Source organism: Lichenostomus cassidix, chromosome 9 (genome assembly GCF_008360975.1).
Source record: "Lichenostomus cassidix isolate B80296 chromosome 9, HeHo_3.0, whole genome shotgun sequence".
Taxonomy (NCBI): Eukaryota; Metazoa; Chordata; class Aves; order Passeriformes; family Meliphagidae; genus Lichenostomus; species Lichenostomus cassidix.
Genome location: NC_139490.1, coordinates 19,213,286 through 19,241,259, shown reverse-complemented (window position 1 = coordinate 19,241,259; position 27,974 = coordinate 19,213,286). Strand labels below are relative to the sequence as shown.

Genomic DNA, 27,974 nt, shown 5'->3' with positions numbered 1-27,974 from the left:
ACATATTATTGTGTTTCTCAGTTAAAACACTTTTCTGCGTCTTCGCCTAGAGCCATATAACGAATCCCTTATCTGCCGTCGGCGAAGGAACGTGTGCCCCAAAACCCGGGCTGCTTGATTTCGGTCACAGAAAGGAGGCCTGTCTGTTTCCGCACCCAGCCGCGGAGCAGCGCACGCCGCCCCCAGTCACCCCCCTAACGCGCACAAACGAAACGGCGCAGGGATGAGGCCCACAGGAGAGACCCTCTGCAGGGTTCCCCATCCCGGGCAGCCCCCGCCGGCTCCCCGGCGGCTCGCTCCGCTCAGGGCGCCGCAGCAGCCGGAGCCAGCTGTGCCCCGCCGTCGGGGCCCGGGCTGCCGGGCTCCCCAGGGCCGGGGCGAACTTCTTTCTGCCGGCCACCCATGCTGCTCCCGGCGCTCCCCCTCGCAGGCATTTCCGCGGCGAGGGCTGCTGCAGGTGTAACAGCACTGCTGCGTGTGTCATCACCTCCGCCAAATGGCACATTCCTCCCTTCTCACTCCTAAGCCGGGCGCGTAGCTCCTTGGCAGGGCTCGCTCGCTCGCAAAGGACATTTGACATCCGAGGGTCTTGTTTGGGTTTTTTTGACAGCCCCACCAAGGGGGATTTCGGATGAACACCAGGGCAGAAGCTCAGCCCAGCGCTGGAAGCGGCGACCGGGCCGAGCAGCGGCAAAGGTGAGCGCGCAGCCCCGTGTGCGGCTACTTGAACATTTGACACAAGGGCAGGCAGGGGCTGCCGGGCTCTCCCCTCTCCCCTCTCCCAATTAAGCCCTTTTTGGGACATGAAAGAATTACCTGGAAACGCAGGAGCACACCCCTGGCAGCTGTACACAGTAGCTGCGCTTAAGCGGAGAGCTGAGGGCTTTTCGGCACCCACAGAAATGTCACAGCGGGGTGAATGCAAGTAGCGGGGACGGGCGGGGAGCAGAGGAGCGAGGACAGCTCTTTCCGGGAGATGGAGAGGGGATCCCGGCACGGCCCCGGGGAGCGGCCCGATCCGCTAGTGCGCCCGGCTGAGCCCGCGCCCCGCCCGCCGCAGCTCCCGGGTCCGGGCAGCAGTCGGACAAACCCGGACAAGGAGAGAGCAGAAGGAGCCAGCGGAGCCGCTCCCGGCCCGGTCCTGCAGCCGCTCTCGGGGGTAGGGGAAGCAGGAGGGGGGCTCACGGCGCCGATGCACGTGTCCCAGCCGGCTACGGCAGGACGGTAACGGGCGGCGGGGAAAGGGCTCTCGCTTTCCTCACACGAGGGCAGAACAGCCCCAGCCCGGCCCCGGTGCAGGGAAGCCGGACGGGAGGCGGGCAGAGCGGGACTCAATCCCGGCCGCGCAACCCTGCTAAGAGGCGATTCGAGAGGCGCTGAAATTGGGGCTTCGCAGCTACCGAGCCGAACCGGGTCCCCCTTCCCAAACAGAGCACGAGAGCCCTCGCTGCGGCCCCGGGTGCGCTATTCCGGCTGCGCAGCGGCTGAGCCCGTAGGCGCGGGTGGAAGCGCCGAGCGGAGCGGGCACGGCGAGCGGCGGGGGTCTCTGCCGCGGGGACACAGGGCACGGCGTCGCCCCCACGTCTGGCCCCGGCAGCCCGGACGAGGATTCCCACGAAAGCCGTGCCTTCAGCTGAAGCGCTGATAAGACTCGAGTAGCCCGAGCGGTTTGGTTTTTTTTTTCTACTCACCGTCTTCAGGCAGCAGAACCTGGAAGGTTTGGGGTCAGTTTGCTTGAAAATGCTGCAGCCTTCCTCTCCCAAGGGTTGTTTTTTTTCCTTTTTCTCTTGGCGAGAAATCGTGTCTCCGGCGGGGAGTGCCGGTCCGCCCCTGGCTCGGAGAGCCCCGCTCCCGCTCGGCCAGCACAGCCGCCGCCTGCAGGCACCGGGGCAGGGCTCTCGCCGCCCGCACCGAGACCCAGACGGGGACAGGCGACACAGCCCCACAGTCAATCTGGCGGGTTCTACTCCGTTGTGCTGCCCCGCCGCGCCTCGGCTCCCGGGGACGGACACACGGCTGGAGCCCCTTTCGGAACCGCTCGAGCCCGCAGCACGCTGGGGCCGTACCGACATTACCCGCGCTCATTCGGCTCACGTAGGAACGACACGGACACGGATGTAAAAGCGGCCCGGGGCGCGCCTTGTTCCGAGTCCCGTTTCCCTGAGGAACGGGATCCGCGGCGGCCCGGGGCTCCGGGAGCCGGAGCGGGCAGGGCGCTCTCGGTCCCCGCTCCGTCCCCGCAGCAGCTCTCCTTCCCTCGGTACAGCCCGCAAAGCAGCCGGGACAGGGTAGTCACCACGCTACAGTTTCGAGTACTCCTAGTTTCTCCCCTTTTTTTTTATTTTATTTCCCTAAATCTTATTCTCCCAGGTACTACTGGTCTTTAAGATCGTGGAGTATTTCTCCTCATAACAAACTCAGGAGAAATAGGGCACACGTAAACGCGGCGTGCGCGGGTCTGTCCCGCACCACGGTGCTCATGAGAGTTAACGAAATGTACTGCGGGAAATAAAATATTCTGGCCTCAGTGAAAATTCATCAGATTTAATCTTTTAAAAGGCTGAGACAGAGGCGTTTTCCTGCATTTTCCTGCATTACCGACGCGGAGGAGCTCCGTGGCCCCTCGGGGGGAGGGAGCGGAGGTGCACCGGGACGCGGCTGCTCGAGTCCCCGCAGGCAGCTCGGAGCGGGCCGTGTCGTGTCGGCAGCCGTCCCGCTTCCTTTCCAGAGCCCGTTTCGCTCCCTTTCTAAATGACAACTGGAGGCAGGGCTCGGTGCTGGAGGTGCTTTTATCGGCACAGCACCAACTACCAAGAATAGAACTTTTGCAACCTTAACGCAACCATTATGTGAGACGAAACTGCGTTCGTGTCACTGCGTTTAGACCCCAAACTGTAGCTTGGAAAAACTTGCATTTTCAGAACCTCTCACTTGGCTTGCAAATCACATCGCTCATCTAGGGACACCACAAACACACACAATTCCACTTTCCCCTCTGTTTAGGATTCCCAGCAGCACAGTCCCGAACATTTAATAAACACTCTTTAATTACATTGCTCAGCGTGTGACGCCAGAACAAGGAAATATTCACCTGGAAAGTGTCTTCTTCTGCATGAATGAGTCTCATTGTCAAAATCTTGAGCATATATAGGTGCATATATGTTTTGCAGTGGAGAATTTAGTCTCTCGTTTATACTGTACAGCGAAAAATTTTGGTAGCTTCAGGCTTGTTTTTACAAGCTCCCAGCTGTACAAGGATTTCTGTTTTTACAGGAAAAACTAAGCAATCCATAGACCATGATGGCTGTACATCCATAATGTGAGCTTCATGAGGAACAGAGCAACTTTATTATGATCTGGACTGAAATCACATTGAATAAAAGCCCATCTAACAGAGCCTGAGGGAAAGAGTCACAAACGGGCTCAATTCTCTACCAAATCCAATGTGAGTTTTACAGGGAAAGGTTTGGGGTCAGGAGAGTAGATTTCCCCCTTCAGCTGATATTATGAAGATATTTTCATGATCCCATTTAATTTTGAGCCTGTTCTTGTTGCCTTGATATCAAAGATATCTATCTCACAAGACAAAAACAGCCCCAGACCTTTTCCCTCTTCTATTCCGGCTTCTCATCCCTCTCCTTCTCAGCTTCTCTTCTGTAGCCTGAGCCCGAGTCTTCACTACAGTATATTTGTTTATGCTTAGAGAACAGGCCTACAGGAAAACAAACTCTGCATTTCACTCCACCATTTGGTAGTTCCTTTCTTTCATCTGAAAACACAGCCTGATCCAGGGAAGGTTCTTGAATTCACACAACCGGTTACATGATGAAATGCAAACAGTTTCTTGTGGTATTAAATGGCAGCCCGCAGCAGAGTTCAGGTTGGCTGTTATGGATTCACTAGTTACGGCTCTGCAGGATAATCCTGTGTTACTGCCATCCTGCAGTTAGTGGCCTACAGCAATGCTGCCGAATGCTGCAAATAAAAACAAACAAGGTAGCCTCTGCTTTTTAGACAGAGTAGAAATTATGTCTTTTTAGGAAGCTGGAAGCAAAGATCGTTTGTATCACTCTGACAACCTCCAAAGCAAGCTGCTCCTTCTAGCACTTCAGAATTGATGCTTATTTTTCTACAAAGCATGGGGAGGGGGGAAAGAAGGAGGAATAAAAACCCCAAACCCTACAAGTCCACTCATGTCCAGATCACCCTGAAGTTGCAAATTAATAGCACTGTACAACAAGATTAGAGCCAAAGCAGGCATCTCCCATTGTTGCTGCAGAGATGCACTGCTTAACAGATAATTTTTAGGTATAAAAAAAATTCTGCATGCTTGTTTAGACTATTTGAAAAATTGTGCAGTTAAAGATTCAAGCAGGAAAAATGATACAAATTTCAGATTAAAAAAAAAAAAGAGAGACTTCAAGAAAAACTCTTCTAACCAACTTACAGACATCAAGGAAAATTTCTTTTCTATTATTCTCTGAGAACATGGGTCCCAAACTATAGCCATGACCCTCTCTGAACTCATAGAATCTACCCAAGTCTGTTTTCATAAAAGGTCTCTTACTGCATTGAAGAAACAATATTTGAAAATGTCATTCAGCTTAGAAGTTGAAATGCCTAAACTTAGGAGACAGAGATCCACCAACACAGTAACAATGTAACTGGATTGTTAGTGATGGGGAGAAGAGCAATTCCCCACCTGATACAACTTTGCTGACAAAGGCCCTTTTCGAGAGAGTCCTCCTGGCAAAGCTGGAGAGCCTGTACAACAGGCTGAAGTAAGCTCTGGCATTTGCCTGATACTTAGCTGTGTCCATCCTGGAAGCACTTTGCTGTGGGAGTTTTCGGGGATACTCCTGCTCAGTCTGGTGTTGGAGGCTCCCAGCCCTACAACAGACCTGGCCAGCTGGGGACATGCTTGCACACGCTTGCAGCTCTGCTGATTTTAGTTGGAGTGAGCAGCTCGAGCTGACTCACTCACACCACTGAACTTGGGCAGCACATCTATGTACTGTGATTTCAAGTTTTGTCTTTAGCAGCTCCTTGAGAATTTGTTCGAGGCATGGGCAGTGCTCTCTGTCTGCTCTCTGCAGGATCCTGCAGAGGAGGTGCTGCCCTGGGAGCCAGGCCATACAGACACAGCCACACACTGTAAAAGCCACATGTATATTTCAGACTTTGTCATCTCCATTACCACCACATAAGTTGTGCTCCTCTTCCATTTCTGAGCAACACAGAAGCAGTTGAACTTGGTTAAATCTAAGCAGTCATGTCCTAAGGTCTTCCAGAACTTGCAAAAGGGGCTACATCAGCCAGGAACAGGGTGTTTTTGTTTTAAATAGCCTGTCCACATCTGGAATTTATGTATACATTACCTACCTAAACAACTTGTGAAAAACTCTCTATACACACAAGCTTTCTCTCCATCTGCTTGTTGAACAGAAGCCCTGGCTGAAACATCCAGAGAGCACCTGGTCAGATGCAGAGGGCAGAGTTATGGTGAGGAAGGCTACCATGCTCTACAAAGAGCACCTTCCTCCTCTTAAAAACCTCAGGTGTTCAGGAGGAGCGTGTGGCATCCCCACACCGATGTACATGCAGCCTGCATGAACTGCACCTGTAAAGCCATTCCTGTTTCCCAAGCTCTCCAGTCAGAGCTAGTGCACTTGGCAAGCTATTCCCTCACAGCTTGAGCTGTGTCTCTACCAAGTACCTGCTGCACTTTAAGCAATTAGCAGCACTAGTTTGTTTCCTTTTAAATGTAACTATTGCGCTTCTAGAAACATTATAAGATTGCAAGTTAAATAACTAGGTCTGATCTGAAGACAAATCTCTTTTGTTGGATCAAACCACATGCTATCTTTCCAGAATCAGGTTAAAAGTGATGTGATGGAAGTAATTTTCTTCCTTCTGGAGGAAAAGAGCTAAGATTTAGCCAAAGTCAGCTTCAGATTCCATACAGGCTCCCCCCAAAACTTGAATGCATAACTTGAAAGCACACACACTGGAGACAGAGGTTGTGGTGCCAGTGGAAGGTGGATATGACCCTCAGAAACCCGTAAGGTACCTGCATTGTCCCAACCAACCACTGGGCTTGGAAGCACAACGCAAACCCAAAAGACTAGATTTCCCTTCATGAAAAGAAAAGAAACTTTGAAGAAGCTGAGTATTTCAGTATAAGCTTGGCAACCTAACTTCTAGTTGATTTTTGTCTGTACAATCACCCTGAGGTCTTTTAGTTTATCTCAGTCTTGTTCCAGCCTTCTGAGTATGTGAACCTGAACTGGAAATCTACCAAACATGGGAATTAGCATGACATTTCCAGCTCGTTCTACTTTTGACCTGGCCAGAAACAGCATATCAGAGTTGCTCACAGTTTTCCAGCATTTCTCCTCTTGGTTACAATGAGAGCAAGGAAATGCAGAGCAGACCAAACAAAAAAATAATTAACCAAACTTAGATTCTCTGAAGGGGCTTGGTTCAAATCCAGTTGAAATGTAGATGAAAGTTCAGCTTGCTCATTTTATTACAGCTTGTTTACTTACATATAATTTAATTTCAATTTGTTTTCCTTTTTTCATCCAGTTTGTAGCTATCCCTCACAACAAATAAGAGACACCCATTACACAAATAACTGTCAGGAGAAATTAAGCCCCATGGGTGAGCCCAGCCTGGGCTAGGCACAAGGTACTCCATCCTGTGACCCAAGGGTTCAGGGCAGAAGTTGTGCCAGGGTCAGGCAGCACAGCCTGGTCAGACAGAGCAGCTCTGCCTGGGGGTCAGGACACCCCAGCTCCTTCCCCTGGGGTGGGCAGGGCAGCCAGCACTGCCTGCAGAGGGCAAAGGGGAAGAACACCCTAAGATGCAAAGATTCAGTCCATGTCCCAGAGCCCTTTGCCAGAGCAGCTCCTGCACAGCTCTGGCCAAAGGCAAGGGTGGGATATGGGATAAATGCCCTCAGGGCTTATAAGAGTTGCCAGGACACTCTTAGCAGGGTTCAGAATATAAGCATTACTTGCGTTATTTAACAACAAAATAAAATTGCAAAATAATTCCACTTCTTCCTTGTCCTGTCAGGTACCTAGCTCACTTGGAATTATCAGTCTTCATCATCTGCCTGGTGCCATAGGTGTCTCATACTAAGCACGAAATAACATTATTTGTATAGAAAGGTATGTGCTACGTGACTGAATATTGTATTGAGCCAGTTCTGTTCAATAGCTTCATCTATGGCTTAACTCTTACAATGCCCATGGAATATGGAAGTATGTGTTGCACTGATAGGATGTTAAAGTCTCTACCAGACATTTGGAATAACAGTTCAAAAAATTACAATTTATTATTCTCCTGTGGTTCATTTTTAATGGGCAGGGCACAACAGTTGGATTTTTTTGAACTTTGATTTTATCTAACTTGAATGAATAGCAGAGGAAATGAAAGGGTTTGGCTGTTTCTTTTTCAGAAAGTTTTTGCCTTGAGTGAAAAGTGTCAGCTTTTAGTGCTCTGTGAATCCCTGCACCCTTCCAGAGGGAGCTCTGAGGATGTGCAGAGTGTATCAAGGGTCAAATGCATGGCTTACACTCCATTGAGGAGAAATAGGTTCAGTTTCACCTGATAAGTTAATTAATCAACAGTTACAACTCTTCTTTTAGTTGATGCCATGACTGGAATATTATAAAGCATTTAAGCAGCATGTCATATTTTGGGCAATTTAAGTATTTTGCAAACAGCATCATTGCTGGAAGGCATAAAGCAAAGTTTTACTTGCTATTGGATCCTCCATTAGTCATTTCATGTCACATTTTTGTACATGTGGTTTCTCAGAATTAGATAATACACAGTATCTTTAAATGCATCTGGGAACTCCTGTGTCTAAATACTGACTGAGATTGCTGATGTCAGACACTTCCCTTTGAAAATGTGACGGAGCTTGACAATAAGAAGCATTAGAAACAATGAACGAAGGGCACTTCAGCACAGATTTTCAGGGAAGACATTGTCCCCTTGAAATAAACAAAAAAACCCCAAAAAGCCCAAAAAGAAAGAGAGGCAGCAGTCACTTAATGCTACAAGCTCTGAAGAAATGTTCCTGAGCACCACCCCAGGAGCAAGCCCTACACTGACCTGTAAACCCGATACAAGGCTATATCCCCTTTCCCTGCTTGTGGGATGACTGCAAAGGGATAGAAATGCTAGGCCTTTTAAGCAGGCTTTCAGAATAATGCAAAGATACATTTTGGTTCTTTTGAAGCCGAAAAGGAATTTCCCTCTTGATCTCGAGGGGAGCAGGATTTCCCCTACTGTTTAAAACTCCTCATAATGAAAAGGTACTTTTCTGTTTCAGTTCTTGCTGTCGGTGAGGTGTTAATCCAGCACTGTCATGGCCTTGCAGCTATTTTGCACATTTGCTGGGAATGCAGAAAAGGAGAAACTACAGTTTATGACCTATTTAAAGTCTAGTTTTTCCAGTAAAACATACATTTACAAAACAAGATTTTACAGCCAGCTTTGGGATAAAAAAAGAAAAGAAAAAGGCTGTCTATTCTTTCTTGCTCAAGTGTCTATGCATGAAGTCTTGCCTGCCTCAGAGGCTTATTACCTTAAAAATACCTATATGGAAGGACTAATGTGGGGGATAACCTCATAATTAATTGATTCATGAAGCTGGTGTAAATATATATTTTGAAAAACAATTTGTTTGCAGGCTCCCTCCTTTTCAGAGAGACTATTAGATTATCCTGGATCCACCAAAAAACTTTGGTTTTGAAGATAAAAAAGTGCTTTTTTATAAACAATTATTTTCAGCTGAACAATGTATCAAAAAATCCCATCCTGGCTTCAGTTTTTCAATAGAAATACTGTCAATTTTTGACAAAAAGCAAAACAGCCTAAATTTTCCTTTGGGCAAATGGCAGTTTCTTTTTCAAAACTGTTTTGATAAAAGATTTCTGATTAGTACTGCACTGGGTCTCTGAAATGTCCAGCTGAAATGTAGCTGGGGCAGGAGCTTGGGCTGGGAGCTGGGTTTGAAAGAGGCAAAGGTGCTTTGGTTGTCCCACACTGCCAGGGAGCATCTCCACTGCTTCACATCCCTTGCAGAAATCAACCACCACTGAAAATGCTTCAGGGAAGCGTTCAAACAGCATTAACTTTTGCTGCTTTCTAACAGAAAGAGTTTTTGCAGAGGTTGGTTTAGTATTTTAAAAGTGATCTATTGTGCAGCAGCTCCTGCTGTGGTACCTACAATCATTGGCTGGTGAAGTTGGGAATGTTGTAAATGATCCAGTGCTCATGGTGCAGGTAGCGGGGTTTGTCAGCTACACTGCTTCCTTTCAATCTCAATGTTTTTGAAAACTGGCAGAAAAGGAATTTTTTCAGGATCATATGCCCACCACATCACCACAACCCTGATTAGACAAAAAACAAAGGAAAAACACAGCTAATGTAGTTTCCTCTAAATTCTGATAACTACAGTCAATTGGTAGAACTGCTGTTTGTATGAGTGAAATTAGCTCACTTTGTGCATTTTGTCCGTAAGACAATGATAAGATTCTTAAGGGTAGGGTAGCTTGCTCCCTCTTATCTCCTTGAATCAATAATGAGCCACCAGGTTCTCCCACTCTACTTCCCCTTTCTCTTAAATTTAATTTCTCAAGCCCCATTCTGCCTGGACTGCAAGGCTTATTTCAGTTCTTTAGTGGCTGCATTAGTCAAACACACAGCAGATGTCAGTGCGTTACAAAACTTGGTTTGAGAATAAAAAAAGAAGTTCCAAATGAGAAAGTTAAGCGGGAAAGTGAAAAAGCAGGGAACTGCAAAGCTCTGAAGGCATGGAGGAGCTCACTCCTCAGTGTTTGACACATCTCGTTAACCACTAACACTGGGAGCATTACTGCAATTTTCCAGCTTCTCCTGTTGAAACCTTCTAAAGCTCTTAAATCTCTCTCCCACCCAGCTTTTCTGGGAACAGCAGCACAAGCTTCTCATCTGGTTTGGGAAAGTATTGCCTAGGTATTTTTTTCCCTTTTGCACAATTCAGCCCGCAGAAGCAGAGCAAACTGAAAGCATCTCTGCTGCTCGCTCCTCCTGTAACCAGAGATTCTCTCCCTGCTTTAGGAAAGCCATCCCTAAGCAAAATATTTCCCTGGCCCGGGAGTCACGACTGAAACAGAGGTGGGTCATTGGGAGTCAAGCCACGCATACCCTAAACCAGACCTCGGTCCTGCTCCTGCTCCTCCCAATTTCGTTGAAGTCGCAGCAATCCAGGAACAAAAGAGAGATCCAATTAAAGGCCTCCCTTGTTTCCCCCAGAACAGAGAGCGCCCTGGAAAAATAAACAGCTGCTCCCCTGGCCCGGGGGTGGCGCAGCTCAAGCTGCAGGAGTGTGGAGGGACCCTTGGGCGATAAGGCCCACGGGCAGGAAGGCCAGGACACACACCTCCGTGCGGGGGGCTTCCTCACTTTGTACAGGCAGCTTCCCTGCAGGACACGGAGCATTGTCCGGCCATGGAGAGCCTCGGCTCCAGCAGGCTGCTCACATCCAACTGCCTCGCAGGAAACTGCTGAGGGCTTTTTTTGTTCTGCTTGGAGAAGTAAAGCAGAATGTTTACCTTTCTTATCTCAGAAAGGAAACCTATGGGAAATGCTATGCCATATTCTCCACTGTTCTCCTGTCATATAATTATAATGCATTACACAAAGCAAAATCTTTTGGAAAATCAGCAGGGCTAATGAGAAGACAGTCCCTTATTAGAAGGCACTTTTCTTTTCCTTCCAAATTCTACAAGGCTCATCTGAGTAGCCATTGGTATAAAAACAAAAGATGAGCTAAATGTTTATGTCAGGAAAACACAATGCACCCGGAGTGTCTCATGGTATTAGGAGAATAATTGTTACACAAGGCAAATCTCTTTTCCCCAAATAAAGAACCTAGGCCAGATTTTTTTCAGACTTCAAAGAAAGAACACAGTAGGGTCTTTCCACTGCCAAATGGCTAAGTGGAATAGAAAAAAAATTGTGATTTTGCCATTAAATACTTGGTATAAATTCAAGAGATTTTTTTTTAAACAGTGATGCTATTACATTCTATACTGGAAAAAGATAAATTAGAATTTCAAAGGCTGTAAGCGGTCGCTGGAGAAGGAACTGTGCACACAACACTGCTGCACCACAATGCACAATTTAGAGCACTTACAATCCCAAATAATGATAGGATATATTCTACATGTTAGTAAGGTCAGCATAGATTATACTGAACCAGCATCTAATGCCTTACATTCTGCCAACAAATTTTCTCTTGAAGATTTACTACAAAGCTCACAGTATTTTTCTAAATTCCACTGATTTAGATTAAAAAAAGTCTCTGAAATAGCTGAGAAGCCTGATATGAACAACGTCTCTAAGGAACTTCAATTTTCTTAGTGAAATGCTTAATGAAAATTTGATGAAGAGGATCCTGAGACTGTGTAAGAGGTTGGTAACAAGCCCAGGTCTCCAACAACACTTAACTCCAACAGTCACTGCAAAAACTTTAAATGCTTGGAACTAGATTTTGAAGAAAAGTTACCAGACCTAGATAGGAACTGAAGTCCTCTGAAAGAGAGTAAAATCTCACTGGTTTCCAGTTCTGCAGCATGTACTCCTCAGAACTGCCCACAGACACACACTCAGGAAATTATACTGAATTAATGTTTAAAGTGGATTAATTAATTGGCCTCAGCCCCCAACTTATTCACAACCAAGAGCTTTTGGGTTAACTAAGTTAAAAGCTGTTTAGAGTGTCCAAATTCTAAAAGGAATTTCTACACAGGATTTTAGTCCTGCTAAAGTATTTTGTTTTAAATTCACATCTTCACTTAATTTGTCGGGGGTTTTTTAAGCCTTCCTATGTAAATAGGTGCTAAGGCAACACAGAAAAAAAGGAGTTTGGATAAGTAAATTTGGCATTTTTAAAGTAAACAAAGAAAATGTTTAATCTCAGCAAATGTACCAGGATCATTTCACGAGGGTTCTGTGTGCAATCTCTGAGAATGTGCAGGTTTTTGAAGCAAATGTCAGTACAACAGCAACAAACTTCTCAAATCAGTGTTCTCTGCAGGTATTTGGCCCCCAGTTTAACACATACAAGCACCTGAAACTGTTTGCAGGTATTCCAGGCTTCTCAGTAGTTTAAGTGAAACTGAATGATGTCACCCAAAGAATCAGCTAAAAATAATGAGGATAAAGTAACCTGAGCCCTGCGCAAGGAGCACAGAAAAGCAGGAGGTGAGCTGAAGGGAGTCCCCAGCCCTCGCAGCAGCGGCTGGGGAGTGAGGGGAGCAGGGCAGCTCAGCCCTGGCTCTCTCTCCACGGGGACCATGATGTGGACATTTTCCTCCTGGCTGTCTGGAAGCAGTTTTGCAGGAAAACAGCTCAGTTGGTATAGATCCTTCAACAGTTACTGAAGTGTACTAAACTCACTGTTATCAGTTTTTCTTTCCGTGGCTGAAATTTTGGTTTTCTAGAAAAATACACCTCTTGTGGCTTCTCTTTTCTTAGTTGCTTAAAAATAAATGATTTGTGTTGATTAAGGTCCACTACTTGTCAGCTGGCTTCAGGTTTAGGTGGTTTATAATACCTCACCGTAACAGGACCACCCTCAGCATGTGATTTGAACTTTATGTTTCTTTCTGTGGAGCTGTTATCCTGTGGAGCTGCCTGCCACCTACAGAAAACTGCATTGTACGTGTTGCTCCCTAACCAAGCTTATTTCCCACTTTCTGCTTACAGAATGAAGCTGCAGTGCCCTTCATTTGCCATCACTGCTGTCCTGGGTGCTGTGGGACATCCTTCCTCTGGCACACCAGGCCATAACTTGACAAAAATATGATTAGTCCTCCACTCACAGTGGAAAAAACATCCTAAAAAAGATGTACTTTTTTTTTTCTGTGAGTTTCTAACCTCGTTGTTTATTAATTTTCAATGGCTAGAAGAAGAGATAATCCAGATTTACATTCTCTGGGAATAGTCCCAAAAAAAGGCAGCCAGCCCATTACTGACACCCTGCTGCCATTGCATTCCCCTGCTCGCAGCCCATTGACAGCACAATTCAGGGAGCTGAAAAAGAAGAGCCTTCATGCTATTATTAGATTTCATCTGCATATTAGGTTTCCTCTGCCTATTCCTCATTTGAGAACAGGGCTACATACAGACACCCCAGCCCTGGAATAGATAATGACAATAGAAAATGTTTGTCCCAGAGCTGCACTTATCTGTTATAAGAATAATTGTTACTACAAAGTTTAGTACGTGAAGGAGGAACTTGACACACAGAAAGGCATCTTTAACTAGCTGTGTTTTCCAGCTCGATAAGCTTTTTTAAAAGGAACATAAGCAGAACTAGAAGCTAGAAAAAAGGTGTACCACATATTCTGGACATCCAATAGTCTATAGAAAAGATTTCACTGGAGCCCTTAAAGCAGTATTAGGACAAACTAAAAGAAAACAAGAGTTTCTGTGGGTTAAGCATCAATACAACATTTCTTTTATCTCAAATAAATTTAACCTGGTCAAAAAGCTCTTTAAAATGCAATGGAAATTATTATGGAAATGTTATTTGTTGCATATGTTATAACAAAAATAGTATTTACTGCCTTCCAGCGCTATGTATACAACCTGGGATCAGGAATATGGAAAACAGAAGCACTGAATTTCTTTGCTGTCAGCTGTACTCCTACTCAAATCAGGGATTCATTACAAAGCTGTGTTCAGTGGGCGTTAAACTGTGTGAATGGAAGCAAGCAAATACCCCTATTTGTTTGGCACAGAAAAGCAGGAGAGGGGAAAAGGCTGGAGACACTCTGTGACTGCAAAGCCCTACAGCAGTGTGAGCTCCATGCAGCCGAGCTGCTGCACTCTGTGAAGTGGATTTGGAGCTCAGTGAAAGCACCCAGCTCTTGCCTAGGCATGCAGACACCAGAACCAGGCAGCACTGAGCACTCTGAAATGTCACTCATTGTGGGAACAGCAATTGCTTTTCTAAGGATTGGAATAACTCCCGACGTGGGTAGTTCCTGACGGCAGGGATTTTCAGATAAGGACAGGAGTTAAAGAATGAGCTTCTTTTCATCACACACGAGAATCAAGCTGGGCCCACAGCTCACTTGCACTTGCTTTAAACCTTGACAGATCACTTTACTACCTCTGGCTTTTTCCGAGGCTGAAAAAGTTTCTCTTTCCACCAAGAAAGAGAAACCTCAGCTTCACAAAAGCAAGTAGAAATTTGCTGTTGATTTTAGAAGGTCTGGCTTTACACAGGTCTTGGCAGCAACTAATATTAAAAGATATTACTCTAACTACAAAAATCAAACTCAGAATAATGTCCTGAAATGCAGTAGTTTCATGCATGCAAGAGCCCAGTTAGATAGTTAAAAGGATGCATGATAACTGCTGTGAAAAGGCTGGATTTTTAGTTTTTGTTTTGTTTTAATAAATATCAATGCCACAAAACTGTTTCCTTCTGAAGATGGTATTAAAAAAAAAAACCCAAACATAATTAAACTTGGAGCAAAATACTATTTGGAGCAATTAAATTTATGCATAGTACAGCAGTAAGACATTTAAAAGCCAAAATTATCAGATATTTCTTATTGAAAAATATATAACACTAAAAGAAGAAGCATCTGACATTCGCATGCATATAACAAAAGTATTCAGGATCAATTGTTAGAGGGAGAAACACTTAATTCTTCACTTTTCAGGTGAAAATTTTACCCTCGTACAGGTTTTAGAAAGCCACACAGAAGGGGCTGTCTGAGCACACAGAGAGGAACTGCCTGTGGGTAATACAGTTTCATTGAAGTGAGACAGAGTACTGCTGGAGCTTCGTAAAATCTCAGATCTGTGCATGGTTTTGGGTTTCCTCACACACTGTCTCCAGCTGCCTTCTCCTGCTCTGGTGTTTCCCAAAACGACCCAATCATCATCACCCAATTAGTGCTGGAGAAAAAGGGGCTTCTGTCAAACAGAACTCCTTAAACAAATTAGCACAGGTTTTGAATTGGGCTTTACAACCTATTGCAAAGATTCATGCATCAAATACATTCAAATTTGTGAGACAACAGGAGTGGAAAATGAATTAAATTTATTTACCACTGAAAATAGTGAGGTTTGTGAAAATATTGGCAGTAGAAGTGTATAGTAGAGATCCTTATCACAGCAGTTCAATCACAGGTGTTTCCCCATATTACTAGATTATCCTTATCCAGAATAAATATTTAATGTTAGTATTAACAAAGAAAAGCTGTAGCTCCAACAACAAGCTCTGTGTATTTAAAGCTCAGTGATGATTATCCACTTTAAAATCAATTGAGTAGTAAGTATTAAACAATTTTACACAATAAGGGTTTCCAAACTGTAAAGAAAAAGCTTCCAGTCCCCAGAGGCACCACTTCAGGAGCCAAGGCTGAAGCCAGCTCTCCCTGCTGGGATCAGCCCCTTCAGAACAATGCTCTTGGCTGATTTTTCTTCCCCACAAATGTCTTCCCCCCACACAAGTGATGTGTTACTGAAACACATCTACCCCCTGCAAGAGAGGGCAGGATTCTGACAGCAGTTTTTTGCTTGTGCCTCTCAGGAGGCTGCACTTCAGCTCACAGCTTTGTCCCTGCTGTGTGAAAGCTCTCTGCTAAGCACCTCTGGGTGAATGGCAGTGCTGAAGCAGGGTGGGATGCTTTCACAGGGACCATTGGGCTCTACTGGTAGTGATTAATACCTGATAAGTTATCAATTAAGGTTTGATCTTGCCAGAGTGGGAGCTGGGAAGGCTCAGGAGATCCCCAAGCCCAACACCCCACAAGGCCTGTGGTACCTCTGCTGCCACTGGCAATTTTAGGTTTTTGGAGGGGTTGTCCAAGAATCCTTCTCGTTATGTTATGAACTCCCTAAAGTACTAGAAAGTCTACTTAAACACAAATCCAGCTTGCATACAAAGTTCCATATTTTTCCTAATTCTCTGGAGAAAAGTAGCAAAAAAGAAAGGGTAGCAGATACACAGGCTTCTCCTGCAAAACATCTCCACTTTTCTTGAAATTCTAACTTTCAAAGCTCTTAATAGCCTTCCCATTTTCCTAATTTTGATATCTTTCTCATGAGTGCCTCCTGGCAAGTCTTTTATCACCAGTATATTGAGGCTTGATGTTCTACCTGTTCTTGGCCCCTTTGCAAGTTCTCCTGACCTGTACCCTTTTATTCACTCTTTTTGCATAACTCTTTTTCAAAATTTTATGAGTGGTTTGGAGAAGATGAAAATGATCCCTCCCATTGGAATAACTTTGTTAGGGAACTTGGGGCAGTAGAAGAGGACAGACTCTCAACTCATAAGCCACATTAAATATCCTTGGGTCTCCCAGCGTGCCTCTGTCCCCCCCTTGCTGTGTCTCTCATACTCTTCCAAACTCCCTTTTCCTGGTTTATTCTCTCACTGTTTCTTTTCTCCTAATAATTCCCATCCTTTTTTTAATAACCAAGCAACTATCCTCCCTTTAACTAGTCCCTTTCTGGAAAAACATATCACAAACTGCTTTTCCTTGTTCAAAGCTAAAGTACATCTGCCTGGATTTGGTTATTTCTTAGGGTGTTTTAGTCCCCTCATTTGCTCTTTTAGAATAAAAAAGATAAAAATTTCTCATGTCTTTCACACTATTTGAGCAAAAAGGAAACCCCAAAAAAGATGGCAGAAGTTAAAGACTCTAAAAAAAATAAAGTATGCTAACAGAATGTCATTCTTTGACCTGAAAAAACCTTTATTGGCATTTTCTTTCAACTGGCCTGAGTTCATTTGCTGGGGCAGAAAAGAGGGGCCAAGAGTCAGACGAGGTGGTGTGGGAAGGGCGATGGGGATGGAGGTGGGGGACACCCTTGTGAGCAAACCTGCACCTCTGTGTCCTCCTGCTGAGTGCAGCTCAAGGGATGAGCAAAGCAGCAACACAGGGCATGAAACCAGAGCAGAATGCTGCATCAATCCTCCTCCTGAGGGCTGCTTCAGTAGCAGCGATTCCTTTTGAATATAATCACTTTATCTTGTGGTTATAAATCCACGCCTGCCGCCAAATGGCAGAAATCTTTATCAGAGACAACTCCTTTTGGCTAGAAGCAATTGGTGAAGATGTCTGATAATGACTGCGAAATCACTGTTCAAATGATTATTTCTACACAACACACACCCAAACACAATCTGTATCATTCCTTACCTGCGTATTTGCCCTGTTTCTAAGCATTGCACTTCCTAGTGCTGCTGTGGGGATGCACAGGGGGTGCAGCTCTCCCGTGGCTGCACCACAGAGGAGGCAAAGCCTAAGGGGCTTGGTGCAAGGGCACTGCTGTGCTGCTCGGCTCAGCCCCACCAGCTGCCTCCAGCTGCTGCCTCCTGCTCTTTCCTTCCCACATCTGCATTCCTCCACAGCTCTCAGGTGAAGCTCAGGGGCTTGGGACCACCTTGGGTGATGAGCACATGGGACCTCTGCCACAGCCACGAGGCTGTCCCCATTGTCACAAAGCAAGCAGGGTTGCACTTGCCTGTGCACAGCCCCAGTGTCCTGCGCTCTGATGGGGCTGCAGTGCAGCAGCTTATCCATGCTTTTCACCATGGGCAAGGCAAGCAGGTTATCCATGCTTTTCACCAGGAGCCTCCTCGGGGGAGACTCGGCTCTCCTGTCTGCTCTGTGCCCTGCGGGGACCGCGGGGAGCAGCCCGAGCTGGGCTGGGTCACACAGGAGTGGACGCAGCCAGGCCAATTGCTTCCATACGCAGCCCAGGAATCCCCGGCCGGCCAAAACTGCTATTCTTAATTGGAATTATTTACAAATGCATTGGATTTCTTCTTCTCTTGTTTTAGTTAGTTCCAGGAGCTATGGACTAGATTCAAAAAAATAAAAGGCTGGGGGCTTTCTGATTGGTTGGATCTTTTTGCTTTGGGTAAGACAAACAGGGAGATTAAAAGCATCTCCAAGCTTTCTATATACTCATGGGAAGGGTAATATCCGTTAACACAATCAGGAAAATTGCCTGATGGAATCAAAACTGTTTATACAAGGCACAGTTAGAGGATGGATATAGGTGGAAATAAATGGTGCTAAATTCAGCCTTCTTTATAGTATGCACAGCACTATATAATTTTCTTATGTTACTTAAGATCCAAAGTCCACTTTGTCTTGATGTAAGGCATAATCCTGTTGTATTAAAAAAAATTGTAAGGGAAATAGTACTTTTCCCTATTGCCTCACTATACGTATGCTGGAGGGTACAATAAGAGCCTCTTTTCAAGTCTTGCACAAGTAAGGATGTAAAGCTGTGCTTTATTTGAGTTAAGGAATGCAGCATTAAAACCAGGCTTCTCTGTGGGACATCTCTGGGGGACCCAGAGGAAGCCCTGTGCAAAGTGCTTCCTGCGTTTGGCTGTTTCTCCTGGGAGGAGATTAAGATTAGGGACCTAATTCCACTGAACATCCTCCGTTTTTTTAGCTGTCCACAGAACTGGCTTCCTGCAAAGAACCTCATCTAATTAACTTCCCCTCCTGAGTGACAGACGCGTGCTGTGTTATGAAATATCGATATGCTGGCATGTTTTCATACTGCATAGCTGAGCTGTCCTTCCCCACAGTGCCATCAGGATGGCACTGGGAGCAATATGTTTAATCCAGGCATGCTGCCAGCAAATATAGATGTTTCCTGTCCTTTCAGGGGTCCCTCACACTGTCTTCCCTAAAAGACTGAACATATTCCACAGTTCTAATAACAAACATTGTAACCTTGCAAATAGTGACACTTGGAGTTTTCTTTAATATTTATATTTTCTGACCCCAAAAGGGGAAAGAATTTACCATACTTAGGCTGGAAAAACAGCGTGCTAATTTTGCTTATCAAAGGCGTTCAGAGCAAAGAGCCTGCCACTAATAACACTATGTTAAAAAAATATTCTGGAGCGCATCATGTGTTACTGGATTTTAGTACATGCTGGTACCTAGCTCTAAATGTCAGTATTTTCACAGCGTAATTCATGTCAGCTCCCAGCACTTATGACATCAGAGGATGAGTTCAAAGGGACACAGTTTTCTGCTTTATAAAAACAGTTTAAAGATAAAAGCCAGTTTCAACCAAAAAAAAAAAAAAAAAAAAAAGAGAAAGAGAAAATGAAAGTATTAAGCAGTGCATTAGCCAAACAACTCTCTGAGAGGCCAACGTCAATCAAAAGAAGATGACAGGATCCTGTAGTGAAACCATATTAGTAGAAGTGATCAATTGCTGTTGCTTAATGCCTTGCACAATGCTCAGTGTCTTTCCTACTAAACCATGCAGCTGAGGAAGGGGTAAAAATCATATCAGCTATCGAGTAGAGAAGATGGAAACAGAATATTCTCCTTTGCATCACTGACAGTTTTTAATACATATAATGAATCTACTATCCATAAACCAGCTTCTCTGTCAGCGTGAATAGACAGAGAAAGTGACGGAGTATTATTTTCTATACTAATAATTAAAACAAATACATATCAATCACATGCCTTTAAGCATTTAGCTTTCTGTGGATATTTCAAAACTTTTTTGACCCAGCACTCGGTGCTCTGGAGCTTATCAATGACACCAGGGGTCAAAAGTGTTAGTGCGACTAAAATTACTTGGACAAAGCCAGAACCAGGTCAGATCGCCATGGGATAGTCCCATAAGGCCTCCTGTAGGCTGCTGCCACCAAGGAGTTCTAAGGAAAAGAAAGGAAAGACCATGAATCAAACATCCCAGAAAATTCACAAGCAAATGTGTTATTAATCAAGGAAAATAAAAACAAAGTTTATTAAAATGCCTTGTAATAGTACATTTCAAAACAACACAAAGACATCTTATGTGATGACCATTTTATCACTGAGGCTCATTCCAATTGAGTTACATTCTTCAAACCCAAAGAGCCACAAGTGTGCCAGAAAAGAAAATAAACACTGGTACGATGTGTGCAGTCACACATCTAATTTGACGATTGATCTCACAATTTAAATAGACACTTTCCACCCCAAATAAATGCAGAAGTCTGTATCAATGGCACTTCTGCAAACTGAAACTAATGGCAGGACTGGTACGATTTACACATTTCTTTCCTTATTTAGCTGAGAAGTTCAAACTAGGATCTGAATGAAGCCAGAGGATAGGAAAACAAAGCAGAATGGGTCTACTATGTTCTGTATGATTTGGAACATCATATAAAAATATTTTTAAGTTACTATAACTTTCTCATTTTTTGCATAAATATTTATGAAGGGGATGAATCCTCACAGGGCGTAAACAGCCCCGAATTCATTGGTTTCAGCCATTCCAATACGGTCAAGGAAGTTACAACAATTGATATCAACCATGAATTTGCCCCAGCGTGTTTACACAGGAATTTCAAATCGAATTTTCTGTTGCTCCAGCTCTGGGGAATTATGGAACTGTTACAGCACACGATTTAGTCTTTTATGCTCTAAACCAACATCAAAAGATGGATCCTGTTTCTCCCCTCCCACAAGCTCTTGTTTACCCGAATATTGTCTGTGAAGTGACTCCTGGGAGCAGGGATTGAACTATTAGGCCTGCCTTTGTGCTAATGAGGCTAATACACAGGGATATTTGAACTGGATCAAGTTTTGAAGCTAAAGATGGAGGTCAAAGTTACAATTTTATCAGTTACATTTTGGAGCCCTTCACTTGATCATGACAATGCCATGTTCATAATACAATTATTGTAATCATATTTCCAGTATTGCTTGCCTTCAGTGGAAACAGATTGCATTAGACTCCAAAGCCGCCTGAAATGGTATGCACATTTCAAAGTCAAACAGAGGTTATGGAACAGGACCTTTCAATTCATGTGAACTGTATAATCAGGACTTGATCACTAGAGATATTTTTGAGGCTTTTGTGAACTTAGCAATTCATGCAAAAAATAGGCATTCTGTGAGGAGAGACAGAGTAGTTATTAGGTAATGAGCAGCTCAGTGATTGTACAGACCTTAGCAAGGCTGTGGGCAGAGCTGAGGGCTCTACATGACACTGGTGCTCTTATGATTTATTCATGCACAGAACTTATGTGCTTGAAATTTATACCAGACAGCAGCTCATGTCCCTGTTGCTGCAGCAGAGATGTCCCAAAATCTCCCCAGCTCATCAGATGGTGTAAGGCAGTGGAGCCTGGCTGTAACCAGTGCCCAGTCCTGCGAAGACACAGCTTATCTTGCAGTTTCTGTCTGAATCCCTAGTTCATTAACATTTATTAATGAAAGCACTTGAAAAAGAAACTACTTTGTGTATTCCTTCTATCCTCACTTTCTGAAGAACTGTACCTTTGGTTTGTTCTGTTGTTCCTGATCTCCCGTTGGTAACAAATAATTGTATTAGAATTAATTGCCTCTAGTCTTATAAAATCCTGAAATAGCATTATGTAAAAGTGGAGCTATCATATTACCAGGAAATGTAATATACAGAAAATATGTATTAATTATTTGTACAGAAACTGGACAAAGATTTATCACCTCACTAGCTCTTAAGATCAATGTCTAGAACAAAACAAGTTTTGTTCACTGACTAAACCAGAAGTTTAAGAATGGATTTTTCACCTTATTTTTCAGCTCTGAGAAATTAATTTCTTTTTTTTAAGGGCTTTTTTTGTCTAATTTTTTTCCTGACTTAGATAAATCCTTTTGACTGACCCAAAATGAAATTATGATTAAATTTTATTTGTTTTCCCAGTCTATAGTATTATCTAAAGTAACATTTTTGATTTCTAAATCAAAAGATTTCTAAAAGGTCATTTGAAATAAGAAATGTAAACTTTCTTTAAATACTGCAATAGTTTTTTTGTGTTTGTTTGTTTTTCTTTTTCTTATTTGTTTTTTTTTTATTTGTTTTTTTTTTTAATCTATTCACTTATTCCTTAGAAGCTTTGAATTTAGTAAAGGAGTTTAGAACTTGCACTTTAGGGGAATAACAAGAGCAAGCTGCAAAGCATCACCCAACTCTACAATGCTGCCCAAAAAGAGGGAAGAAATCACAGACATCTCTAGAAATGCACAAAAAGCACTGAAGATAAAGTGAGGCAGAATATTGAGTTTGTATGGAGGATAATTTGGTATGTTAGAAGGCTGAGTTTTGGTTTTTTTCCCGGTTGCTATTTTAATTTATTAGGTTTTTGTTCTGAATGAAAAATTAGCCAGCTGCAGGGACAGCTCAGAAAGCAAAGGTTTGGAAATGAAAGCAAAGTGTTCCTGTCCCTGGCTGCGGTCAGCTCGGCCCCTCCAGCCCCAGCTCCCTTCTGGAGGTTGTCCCCAGGCAGTCCCCGTGTCCCCTCCCTGCCCTGTGTCCCACATCCAGCACAGCCAGTGCTTACACAAAATCTGAACTTGACACTCGCAGGCAGCTCCAGGGCAGCGCCCCAGACACCACACACAATTAATGGGGAGTGCAGGAGTATTGGAGAGATCTGAGCCTGGCAGAGGCACAGCAAAAGGGGACACTCAGGTACCAGCAAGGGTGACAGCTCTCTACAAGGGCTATATGCACTTTCACAGCCCCCACAGATGTGTGACAAGAGTCAGCTCTGCTAGCCCCAGTGCTTTATTTTTTATAGGTTGTAAGGTGATCATGTAACATGCAGCCTGACTTCCTAAATAACACAAGCCAAAATAACCTCACCCGCTATTTTCCCTCTCCATTAGGACAAACTGTCTTCACCTTGGAAAATATCACGAATGTGAACATGCAGAAGAATGAGCAGAATGCTGTTTCCAGCACGGGGCCTTTGCCAGAGCGTGCTGGCTCCTGCTGAAGCCAATCCAGCCCTCGTGCGTGCACAGGGCAGATCCCAGCGCTCGCTGCCTGAAAGGAAACTTTGCACAGTGTCACGTTACTCTGGAGTTCAGACTTTGGGGGTTATTTTCAGAAACTCACAGCTAAGGGTCTAGAGCCATCGAGTGACCCCAGTCCATTGCAGGTCAGCACCAGCTCCCTTAAGAAATCTGGCAGCGACATCCTGCACTCCCTGTCTCATTTCTAATGAGAGTGCTCTGAGTGCAGTTCCAGCACAGAGCCCTTGGAGGGCTCGTGGCAGTTTCCAACAGCCTGATCACAGGACTGGAGTCTTGGATTGCAGCTGCTTCAGGGCAAGAATCACGGCTTTGTCATTTGCTTGTGAGATATACAGCCCCACAGCTCTGTCTCTGGCAGGATGAAAACACCAGGCCAGTTATTTGGAAGTGGATCTAGCCAATTTAAAAGTATTTCAGTACTCCTTTCATGTGTCTGACTTTGCAAGTTCACACCATCTCCAGCAGGTAGAGTTGATCTGAAAAATGAAACGCTGGGGATGTCCAGGAATCAAACATTGACATGTACCTGTCAGAAATCCTGGCTGGGACAGGCTGTCAGAGCCTTTATCCCAGGACAAGGCCTGGGAGGGAGTCGCTGTGAACAGCTGCACTTCAGGTTCCCCCTCCAAAGAACTGCCATGAACTGTGTGTTGCACAGCACCGGATGGTTCTGCAGGTAGCTCCTGCATGTGCCAGCCATGTCTGGAATCCAGGAACACACTGGGAATATTCCCAGCTCACAGATATCATATCCAAGCTAACAAAACAGAGAGTGATGAGTTCCTACAGATTCTGAAAAGCTAATATTAATGCAGATTTGGTTTATCTCAGATGTAAGTAGGGCGCTTTTTTTAAAGTTTGTTTTGCTGCCAGCTTTAATTCAAGAGACTCAAAAGACAGAGTGCCTAAATTTGGCAAATACTAAAATACTACCCACAAGTGCAAAGATTAAAGCAGAAATGAGTGGTGGTCTGTACTGCAACCTGAACCCCACTAAATAAACCAAAAATATTCACTTACTTGAACATTTAATGAAGGTTAAATATAACCCTTAAAGCATGAAAACAATGATTTCAAAAGTTTCCAAGTGCCTCTTAGCTGCCCCCCCGCCCCACTCTCCTTAGATTTTGGAGCAGTGATGAGTGATACTTCTTAGCTGCTTCAGCTATTCCTGAAGCTCTTGCTAAAGATGCAGGAGGGAATTTTTCTGCACTTCTCCTGCTTCATTAATGACTCTCAAGCTGGGGTTTTTCTAGCATGAACTGAGATGAACATTGTCCCTGGAGCTTATACAGGTGTCATTTGTATGAGCCTTCAGTGGTTTTACACAAATGATTGCCCCAGGATTTTTAGCAACACAAGCCAAATGGTCTCCTTCCTTTAATATATTATTTAAGCAATAACCTCACTCTAGCCTCAGGCTTCCAATGCAATAATTAGAACCAAACTAGCATTTACCCACAGAGATGCAAATGCTGTATTTAAATATAATAGCAGTATGTAAGTAATTCTAATTCAGAGAAGAAGTAATTGAAGTAGCTGAAGAAAACATTAAAGGATGTTAAAGACTTTTATCCCTGTTAAGGTTAGTCAGAAGGTTAGATTGGCATATATTAGGGTTAATGACATAAACAGTATAATGGTGTAGGAACAACTGTTCACATCAGCAGTTGCAGTGCTCCTAGTACTGAAACAGAACAGGAAGAGAACCTGACTTTGAATGACATTTACTGAAATATAATCAACTACCTGGACAAAGTTGGCCAGTTTGTCCAACTTCATTACTGTGGGCAAAAATAATTTTGTCACTGAGATTGACAGTACCTTTCTTCTCTGCCCTTGCAGTTGCACACTTTTCCCTCCACTTGTAAAACTTCAGTAAAACACATTTTCCATTTAAAAAATGAAATGTCATTCCTGCTTATATGAGAACTTTTGTAACAAAATCATATGTGCTATCGAACAATAAACATCAGCGATGAAACCAATTTTGCAATGTGGACCTGAGTCTTGACACTTCAGGCACAGAATCATAGAAAGGTTTGGGTTGGAAGGGACCTTTCAAAGGTCATGCAGTCCAATGCCATATTTCAGGTCTCCTCCCCCGATGACGGGGTACATTTGTGAAGGACCACACCCTGGCTTGGTACAGGAGCCCTTTCCTGGGAAGAAGTGCCTGGGGGAACAATGGCAGCAAGGGATGCCCAGCTTGCAGGGCTGTGTGTCCCCATCAGCTCTGCCCAGCAGCCGAAGGGGAAAGCTGTGCCTATGTCAAGGCTCGTGAAGGAATTTCCTATCCATTGTGCACTCCTCCAGGGTGAAGAGCAGCAGAGAGATAGATGGAGAGAAACAAGGAACTTGCTCAGAGGCACCAGTCCTATTTCACCAATTTGTTGTGTCGTACACAAGGCACACTGCCAGGTGAGGCAGACCCCTCTGGGTGCTCACACAAAGCAGCTGAGCATGCATGGAAAGGAAATCCTAACTGGCCCCAGTAGCAGCAACAAGAGCTTACATGGCTTGCCTAGAGAGTCCCTGTGGCAGTTTCTGGCTGAGCCACATCATGGGTATTTCCTGATTTTAGCCATTGCTGCAGTCCTACTAAAGACAGCAGCTGTTTTAATCTCTTTTAGCTATTCAAAGTTAACAACCCCCTTTTAAAAACAGTAACTGATTTGTATTAAGCTCAAGTCTTTTGAATCCCTTTAGCGAGACATCTAAACCACCTTTTTCCTAATGAAGACAAGATCTGTGTATCTGGTTCCAGGCACAGCAATCTCTTGAGCTTGGCTAGGGACAGTAGGCACCAAATACAAATAACTGAGCATCAGAGGTGTTTCTTGTTAGAAAGAGGCTTCTGCAGCCAACTTCCTTGCCTAGCTAATTGGAAGCAGTGTGTTGCCTTCCCCAAGCACAAGAAAGAAGGTGCTTGAGGCTGGCTAGGATGACCCTTCACAAGCAAAGCCACAAGCAGCAGTAGGAAAAATAGACGAAGTTACAGGGCAAATGGGCCCCCAAGAATTTTAAAAAGAAAGCAAAATGGTGAGCAATCAGTAAAAATAATGCTGGATGCAAACACTGAAGGTGACTTTGTGATCTCCCTCCCTGCTCTGCTCCCCAGAGCATTAGCAAGGACTTTGGTAGAAACTGGTTCCCAAATGCTTTTTGCCTGCCTCATTCATTTTAGTCAAATTTCCTTTTACTCTGCTGAAGCCTGGAAGTCTGTCTTGTGCTACCTTGTCACTGGCCCTGCTGCAGATGCTGCCAGAGAGCACTGGATAGAAAATACTTAATGTATGGACTGAACAGCAAAGTGAATCTGTGACCTGTGTGGATGCACTGGAGAGAGTTTCACAACCACGGGACAGTGGCTTTAAAGCAGGGATAGAGTTCATCTCAGCAGTACAGAACTGTGAACTTGAATTGTCAGTTCCTCCAATCACCCTTTTACTGATGAGTATTTAACCTTATGTTTACTTGAATAGTTCTCTCTGCCCTTACAACTACTTAACATAGACCTATTCTGAAATTATTCTTAAGAACCAGGAGTTGATGGGAATATTAGAGAAAAACACACCAAAAAGAAAAAAAAATCAGTGTACCAATGTGTTTAATTTTCATGGATACTCTCTGTACTTTTTGTATTTCCCAGGCAGCAGAGGTAATTGTTAAGGTTTTATTTTATTCCTGTTACCTCTTGGATAAAAAGCCAGCCAATATGGATAATGTGTGTGGGGTCTTCCTCCTATTTGTTTTTGATGGCCAACCTTTTTACTTTAGGAGGGTTAGAGAAATAATTATTGAACCCTCTTTGGGTAACAGCCAGAGGTTGTTTTCCTTAAGCTGCTCCAGATTGTTACAAGGCAAGGTTGAAACGATAGGCTTTCACATGGCATTTGAAAAGCAGGTGGTGAGTCAGAAAGGCAGCAAGACACAGGAAGGCTGCTCCAGGTGGCAGAAGCAACAGGGTCAGAGAGAAGGCCACTTGCAGCTGAAGAGAGGAGAGCAGAGAGGGGAGGTTATTTAGCAAGGCTGGAATTATCCCACGAAATCCTGGGGAGAGGCCTGAAAACAAGAAGGGCAGTTTTGAATTGCATCAGGGAATAATGGAGCTATTTGAAGCTGGGGGTTTTAATGCTGTGCTTCTTTATCTAGGAGGGAAAATCGCACTTGCACTGGGACTGCAGAGGAAGCAGCAGCAGCAGCACAGAACTGAAAGGTGTGACAGCCACGAGGAACGTGCACATCTGGGCTGTGTGAGGGACCAGCAGCTGATGCTCAATGCCAATTGCTTTGGTTCTCAGTGCAGACAGCCAAAAAAAATGACCCCAAAACCCAAAGAAAAACTCAGCACAGATTTGGATGGAGGATCAAAACCTGCACTGACATCAAGGAGAGCAACAATGAGGGGACACCATGAGAATGGAAAATGGGAGAAGGACACCTATCCAAGAGAAGGCAGCACTGACATGGCCAGAGCAAAGCCCAGCTGTATGGACAATGTACATATTTAGATTCTATATGCTTAGGTCTCTGAATGGCCACACTTACAGACATTGCTGTAAATGATGCATTTTATATGTTGAGGTACTGCTGTGGTCTCCAAAGATCTGACTTACGTTAAATAAAAACAATGAGAAGAGACCTAATGGCTTAGGGATTTTTTTTTTTAAATACATGACATTAAAAGTCATGAAACAATATCAAGGAACTCAAATGTTTACAAGTATCAGAAAACCAAAAGCATTTTTCAGTTTGAAGGAACATTCTGAGAGTGTTTTATTGGACATCACCAGAAATATCATATGAAACAGAAGCAGATACCCCAGGAATTTCAGACATTCCACTAGACTACATAACTGACACTCTAGTGGAATTAATTTATGCTTTAGAGATATATAAAAAAGTTCAGTTTTCTAATTTTCTTCCCTTGAGTGACATTCAAGGTGCACTTTACCCACATCTGCCTGAGTGTACAGCCAAGGGAGGGAAATTCAGTGTTTTTGTTATTCAACAGGATTAGCAGCCTAGATTCAGGTTAAAGTGATACAGGAGGGCCTTAACTAGTTCTAAATTACTTAATTCCCTGAAAACAGTATTTTTTAA

At 44.1% G+C, this 27,974-nt stretch overlaps 1 protein-coding gene and 1 long non-coding RNA gene across 4 annotated transcripts in view; one reads left to right on the top strand and one right to left on the bottom strand.

Moving 5' to 3' along the window:
* LOC146433401 (uncharacterized) overlaps positions 1 to 27,974 on the bottom strand; it is a 162,767-nt gene that overhangs the window by 15,254 nt on the left and 119,539 nt on the right. The gene's annotated exons all lie outside the window — the stretch shown is intronic.
* Positions 163 to 27,974, top strand: LOC146433402 (uncharacterized). 3 transcript variants are annotated; one of them, XR_014854098.1, is made up of 3 exons: positions 163 to 696; positions 22,719 to 22,993; positions 27,024 to 27,974. XR_014854098.1 is itself a non-coding variant. In XM_085069720.1 (2 exons), the coding sequence occupies exons 1-2, from the start codon at positions 632 to 634 to the stop codon at positions 2,385 to 2,387; spliced, it is 657 nt and encodes a 218-aa protein (XP_084925846.1). In that variant the 5' UTR covers positions 185 to 631; the 3' UTR covers positions 2,388 to 2,536. The 3 variants fall into 3 exon arrangements, 1 of the variants encoding a protein (XP_084925846.1); XR_014854097.1 differs by lacking the exon at positions 22,719 to 22,993; XM_085069720.1 differs by lacking the exons at positions 22,719 to 22,993; positions 27,024 to 27,974 and adding an exon at positions 1,796 to 2,536 and having other exon boundaries at positions 185 to 696.